Source organism: Poecilia mexicana, unplaced genomic scaffold, assembly GCF_051168715.1.
Source record: "Poecilia mexicana isolate PSO_F unplaced genomic scaffold, ASM5116871v1 scaffold_3, whole genome shotgun sequence".
NCBI classification, from domain to species: domain Eukaryota; kingdom Metazoa; phylum Chordata; class Actinopteri; order Cyprinodontiformes; family Poeciliidae; genus Poecilia; species Poecilia mexicana.
The window spans coordinates 361053-368479 of record NW_028263372.1 but is presented as its reverse complement, the minus strand read 5'-3'; the positions used below and the strand labels follow the sequence as shown (position 1 = coordinate 368479).

Here is a 7427-nt window from a genome sequence, read left to right as displayed (position 1 = left end):
AACAAGTACAGACACACACATTTGCATTTCCCCTTGTGGGGACCAGGCTTCGGTCATCACAACGTAATACGTGTCAGGAAAAGGGTCCCCACAAGATATTACAAACACACGCATGCACACACACACAATCTCTCTCTGCCAGAGTAGCTATCAAAACTCTAGTTATTACTGAAAATCAACTTCAGAAGACATGATGCTCAATAGTCTATAGTGATGTGAAGTCATTGATACTCCTGAAAGGTTTAGCAAGAGGCTTGACTTGAACACAGTTTGTTGCTACAATGACAAAAAAAATTACTGATTATGAAGAAAGGTATCAAAAATATTGGACATCCCTTTTTTATTAAAATGTAAAAGAATCTTTTTCAAAGCTGGAACTACTTTTAGGTTTGTCTTTTAAAAAAATTTAATGAGAAAAAAAAACTTTTTGGTCAAGAAAATAATGTGACAAAGAACATTTTCTAGAACAGGGGTGTCCAAAGTTGGTCCTCGAGGGCCGGCATCCTGCATGGTTTAGTTCTCTCCCTGGTGCATCATTTGAACACAAGTCAGTGTTCTGCCTAAGCAGAACACTGACTTGCTGAGGAGACTGTTACTACCACTAGGGAGAGAACTAAAACATGCAGGGTGCCGGCCCTCGAGGACCGACTTTGGACACCCCTGTTCTAGAGTTTTTCTTTCCATAACTTCAGTCTCCATCCAGTCGATGAGTACAAAGTATTCAGGGCCTAACAGAGCTGCTTCCCTTGGTATGGTGACTGACAAAACTCAACCCACCGTATGCTTACTGTGGACAGAACCACAAATCATTTCCTAACTCAGAGAAGCAACATCAGCTGCCTGATCTAAAGCCTGTTTAGAAAGCAGCAGCTTCTCCATCAGGAGGATCCTTATCACGGCAATAAATCCATCCTAACTAGTTACACTCAAAACTAGTTTTTGTTCCCCCAGTTCCTTGAGTTGATGTGAAGTCAGGACAGAACCAGGATGAGTTCTCCAGCCCTCTGAGCCACCGGCATCCTCTTCCACTGCTTCCTGTGAGGCCCACAGTGGCCCACTCAGTCTGGTTTCATTCCTTCTGGCTCTGCTGCTGCCACGCCACGCCACTATGTCACTCAGAAAGACGTCCCTTCAGCTGTTCGGATGTAATCCTTAAAATCAGTAGGCACATTCAGCATCGAGCAGACCTGCAGGACAGCAGATAGAGGACAGCTTTTTGTTTTTTTTTAAAGAAAAGCCCATTCATTTGCTTTTCAGTTGACATTCAGTCACTAAAATTGAAGGTTTCCCACTGACAAAAAGAACACACAGAGAGTAAGAGAGTTATTGTGACTGCAGCGGGTCAGACTGATGTCTACCTGTCTGAACTTAGCTCGCAGCTTTTCTGTGTCCTCCTGCAGCTTCACCGACTGTGGGTCATCAAGGGGAAACTTCTGGGTCAAATTCAGCAGAGCTTCCAGAGCCCTGAGGCGTTTCCTGGGGACAAATCATCACATTAGATTCTGGTTCAGCTGAAATGTCTGGGCTGCTTTAACCATGTTCTGCACCAGGAGTCCTACAGAGCTACCATCTAAAGGCTGTTTATTATTGTGACTTTATTAAATATAAGTTCACAAAAGAGATGGAAACATTTTCATTTTTTGTATTAGAATCATAATTCTGTACAATTATCTTTTTGCAAAATAATTATGCACACAGACAGGAAAACCATTACTTCTCTGTTACTTTCCTACATGTTCAGAATTTAACAACGTTCTGGACTGACGGAATTCTGCAGCTGTTTCATAATGACATGAATCTTCAGAGATGCAGCTGGACACTGGAGTCAGACTGAGTGGAGCCAGAACGTCGAGCTGGTCATACCTTGATCTGTCATCAGACTGATGCTCCAGCAGACATTTCCAGCTGATCGCAAAACCGTAATAAAAGGAGATCTGAGAGAAAAAATATCACAGTTGTTAAAGCGACACACTTCAATTCAACTGGAGTTAGAAACTTGGTGCCACTTTATTAGGTACACCATGCTATTACTAATTTGCCTTTAGACCAGCCTCAGTTCTTCATGACTTTACATTAGCATTCAACATTAGTCAGAAATGGTTGTTGACATGATGACGTCAAACAGCATTATCGGTGTTATATTAGCAAAACATTTAAATGGATGACCTGACCTGAGCCTCATCAGCCCTGCTCACCTCAGATGACAGATTGGCTCCGTGAGACGCCCCGTGTCTCCAGCCGTTGTGCAACCCCCGCTTGGTCCCCCTCTGGAAGCCCTCCTGGTAGCCCTCACCGCGGAACCTGACAGAGGACAGGCAGAAGCTTTCAATCAGCAAGATGCTGCTGTCTGTGATTGGACATCTTTCTTCCATCTACTGGCCAACCAGGCGGTTTGGTTAGGGTTGTTTAATGAGAACAGGACCAGGTCAGCTATATTTTCTGTTTTAATTTATAATCCAGATAATCTTTTTTATTATTATTGTAACTCATTTCATAATCACCACACATAGTGTCAAATATGTCAAGCCTTCATTTCTTGTCATTTTGATGATTATGATTGTACAGTAATTTCTATTTCTATTCAGACCAATGAATCGCATCTGTAGGCTTTTCACAACAACTTATAAATGCAGATAAGATGGACAGGGATCAGTCAGTAGATGTTTTTTTTCTTCTGTCATTTTCAGCCGCAAACATTTAACTAAAATATCTACAGATATGTGTTTCTGTCTCTGCCTCCCTCTGACTCTGCAGCTTGATGTTCCTGCATGGATTCATGTATTTACAACAGACACTTTAGTAATGTACAGTGTCAGAATGTGAACTAAATATAAAAAGTATATTTTTATCATACAGAATGAAAATTTAAACTTAATTTTCAGATGTATACATTATTATACATCTCAACTCTATTTACTGTGTAGCAAAAATTTTCACTAATTTATTTTTAAACCTCTCCTCAAGCACTTTTCTTATTGTCTTCTAACCATTAACCTTATGGTGTGGAAATAATGAAAAAATATCAAAACGTTGAAAGAAATCAACCTGACATCAGTCTCCTCCGGTTCTCCTTTCTGGTTCTATTATAATTAATATAATTTTTATATCTTCACACCCTGAAACGCCAACTGGCTCTCCTATGTCTTCCCTGACCTGCTCCTCTCATAATAAAATAGTTTAGTTTATTTAAAAATTAAAAACAGTTAATACATATTTCAATAAACTAAATGAAGACCTCACCAGAGCTTCTTCACCTTTCTTCAACATCATTCTAGCACTGCTGTTCTCCTAAATATATAATATAATATAATATAATATAATATATAAACACATGTTAAGTGGTCGAGTATGATCAGGTGTTGCTTAGTTTGCTGCTGTTTCAGTCTAAATCATTGTGACTAGACTAGCTAACTGTTAAAGTTAGTGGTAAAATTTTGGACATGCGACTATTCCAGAATTTAAACAGCTAAACCAAAAAGATTTAGTTCTATATATGAAAGTAAACTGACAACAAGATGTAATAACGAGCGATATTCATGGCAACATCCCTGACAGATCGTTTACCTCCTTCAAACGGAGTTTCTGACTCGTCTGCTGCTGCCTTTACTCTGAGCCGTTCAGAGGGGGGAGGGGGAGGAAGCGCTCTGCTGAATACGCTGTTATGCGCCTTCAAAATAAAAGCACGCGAGTGGAAGATTTTAAAATTCTTCGCAACTGCAGTGAAATTATTGGGGGGGAGGGGGGAGGCGGCGAATGTGGCTCTCTCCAATATTCGGGGAGACATGTCCCCCGCGTCCCCCCCGCTTCCTACGCCCATGCCTGCTGCTAAGCTAACTTGATATTCCAGAAGGTTCTGTATCCCTCCGCCTCTGAGTCGTTAGCTCTCCTCAAACATCGCCTGGTCAGTTCTCACCCACAAAGCTCACCTTTCATCTGCGAAAAGAATACTGTCAAACAGATCCTCAGCTCCCTGCTGTCCAGCCATGTTTCTAACGTGATCCACTTCTTGGTGAGTGCATTTCTTCTTCCTTTGTTTAATGGCAGTTCAGGTTTAGGTGCATTACCGCCACCTTCTGGACTGGAATGTAAATCATCTTCTTCTTCTTCTTCTTCTTCTTCTTCTTCTTCTTTTTTTTTTTCTTTTTTTTTTTCCAAAGAACTTTATTTAAATGAAATCATTATACATCAAAACAACATAATGAAGTATACAACACAATACAACAGCCAAGCAACACAGCCAGGGGTGATTAGATAAGAACATGCAAAGACGTACATATTGAGATTGTCCTTTGAGCCTTTTCATTTGTAAAGTCTGTTATTGATTTGATATATAGTCCCATATCTTTAATGAAAAAAGAGAAACAAGGTGTTTTATTAGCAAATTTGCATTTATGAATATAAAATTTAGCAAAGAGTATTAGTAAGTTTATTATAAAGAAATGATTAGCATCCTTTCTATGAAATCTATAGAAACAAAATAAAACATTTTCCCAGCATAAGGAAAAATTCTTTAAAATATGGTCATTAATAAACCTGCTAAATTCTGACCAAAACCTTTGTGTAAAAGGGCAGAGCCAAAAGAGATGCGTCAAAGTTTCTGGATGGCCTTCTTCTTCTTTAGGTTTTAACGGCAGCTTGCATCCATTAATGTTGCACTACTGCCATCTATTGGATATGTATATGCCTCAAATTCTCTTAAAGATCCCCGCATTTTTTTAAAAAACGAAAGATCTTCTTTCCCCCCTCAATACTATTTGACTGATCGATCACATTCTCAAATTTCAATTCCCTACTAGCACCTAATTCTGTTTTTAAATAACGGATTATATTTAAAAAACTGTGCCCGTGGAATGTAAATCAAAACAGCTTTGAAGTCAAAATGTTTTTTTTTCTGATTACAAATAAACTAAAAAAAATTTTTTTAAAAAAATCTAAACGCAACCTAAATAGAATCGACTGAATTATTTTCCAACAATCCATTAATCACTACCGGAGGCCTCAGAGAGTCATTTTTAAGTTTCTCTGATGAATTTACAGCTATTTATAAATAACAAGCGCATCGTTATTACCTCCTGTTCCTAGTGTTGAGAACGAGAGTCTCAATCGATGAATCATAATTTGTATTGACACACGGAGCATAAAATCAGCCAAGAAAAGCATTCAGACTTTACTTATTTTATTAACTTTCAGCGCTGAAAGGAGACGCTTTACCATTACATCCGAGAAGAGTTTCTAAAAAAGTCTGTGCAGCGTCTGAGGAGAAGGAGGAGGGCAGCTGATTATATGGACTGAAGACACTCCCTGAAATCACACCATGTCTCTGTGGCCTGATAAGTTTCTGTTTTCTCGTGAGAAATATGCTTTAGTGTCTAACAGAATCAAAAATGTAACTATTTACTATGGGCCCTTTGTCTAACAGCGTGTGACTCTTTCTCGGCCTTGGTAAAGCATCTCAACACCCCCTGTTGGGCTCTAAAAGAGCCCAAAAAGGAGAAGACAAACCCTAGAGTAGACACTGTCCCTTCCGGAAAACATCCCCCGAGGCTTTTACAAATGTTGACATACATATCATCATTTCAGTCATTGATGTTGTCTTTCATTCATGTCATTTCATCTCATTTCATTTCATTTCAATTTTGGGGGTAAAAACGGACAGGGCACCCCTATGCCTCTTAGGCGGTGGATCGAAACCACAATGTCCCTCTTACAGTCTAATAAAGAACATGTAAAGAAATAAAATTGTTAAAGGATGTTAGAGTGTTAAATTTGGAGGAACATAAGTCAACCCTCCATGGCATGACTGTTTTGTTTTTTGTTTTTTCTGTAGAAGAAAATATTTTTGAAGTTTTGTCAGAGCTTCATCATTTGTAATTACACATCCATCATAAAGTTGAACGATTACACTTTCTGGATCCAAATATTATTATTACCTTTATGTTGCTTGTTATTTATTATTTCTTTTTGTTACCTCAGGTCAACGTCATGCCATAGAAGGGGAATGAACTATTAAAGAACAAAGTCTGAAATTTTTATTTTTTTTTTTTAAAAAAGAATCAATGTGAAATTTTATGAAAATATAAAATGGGTGAAGTGTTAGGAGGATATAATTTTCATCTTTAAAGTAAAAAAGTATTAAAATTATATTCACTAAGTTGTTAGAGTTAACCAAAATGTAAATTTAATAGAATTGTTAGGATGATATTTCAAAACTTAATAAAATGCAAAAATGAATAGTGTTAGGTTAATATTTAAAATGAATAGAATGTAAAATGAATAAAAGGTAGATACTACTTAAAACTTAAAAAGTAAAATTAGAAATGTTAAGGTACTATCCTTTAAAGTCATAGAAGCGATAATGAGTAATGCGTAAAACAATGTGTTAGTTTTAGAAACCAAACTTACTGAAATTTCTATGTAATATTTAAAGGTTAATGACCTACAGAAAGGATGCAATGTTAAACGAAATGAAATGGTAAGAAAAGCTTAGAAGTCTGAGTATTGAAAGGCACAGAACAATGAACACATTCATAAAACATCAAATCAATAAAGTAAATCAGGATTAAAGGCAGTACACTCAAAATATACTGGCATGATTAAACTATGATTAAAAGTAAGTAAAAATGTTTTCTGATTAAACTTTAATCATTGTAATGAAATCAAATCACTGCAGTCTCTCTATAACGAGACCTTTCAACATCAAATCAGTTTCTGCGTGTGTCCAGATGTAGAGCCGGCGCGGCCGTTGGGAAACCCCGACAGTGCCTGGAAGGCTTCAGTGTGGCGTTTCGGCTTTAACTCGGTCCACCAATCGTGGAAGGCGCCCACAGTCTCACACCCCGGCACACCCAGAAAGGATTGGACTTCATTCTGCAACAGAAAAAACACAACAAAAGCGAAATCAATGGATTATATAAAGAACATTAAAGTGAAGGAAAATTTTCTTTTGTCACTGGATACTAGTACTGCCCTTAAACTCTGGAAATCTTGAATTTCACGGTTTTTTCACGTCTCCAGGAAAACATCTGATAGGCAGGTGGATTTCCATCGGTACCGCTGCCCTTCTCTATGTTGGAAGTGATGCAGTGGACAGCCAAGGACCTCAGGCAGGGAACAGCAGCATCCACAGGTGATGAGGAGAGCAAGGAAGGTTCTTTAAGATTGGCCATCATCTGATTAGTAAATATGTAATTTTGTTTTTGTTTTTTATTTAAAGGCTTCTCCTTGAAGCTGAAGATCAAGTTTTTTTTTTTATAATAAGCCAATAGAGCATCAATATATCAGTAACATCTGTTATTTCAGTTCTCCTCTTAATAATAGCAAAAGAAATGTTGAAATTAAGTAGCACATTTCAACCTTCAAGAATAACATTGTTTGTTTTAAGTGTTGGCATATTCATAGGATCAGACAAAATCAGAAACCAAACAAAA

The 7427-nt window shown here is 37.7% G+C and overlaps 1 protein-coding gene across 1 annotated transcript; it reads right to left on the bottom strand.

Annotated features, from left to right (window-relative positions):
• Nucleotides 1-323: 323 nt before the first annotated feature.
• On the bottom strand, nt 324-4574 carry lto1 (LTO1 maturation factor of ABCE1). The gene is made up of 5 exons (XM_014978369.2): nt 3927-4574; nt 2196-2301; nt 1864-1934; nt 1359-1476; nt 324-1187 (listed from the first exon to the last, which is right to left on the bottom strand). The coding sequence occupies exons 1-5, from the start codon at nt 3983-3985 to the stop codon at nt 1116-1118; spliced, it is 426 nt and encodes a 141-aa protein (XP_014833855.1). The 5' UTR covers nt 3986-4574; the 3' UTR covers nt 324-1115.
• Between the last annotated feature and the right edge of the window lie 2853 nt (nt 4575-7427).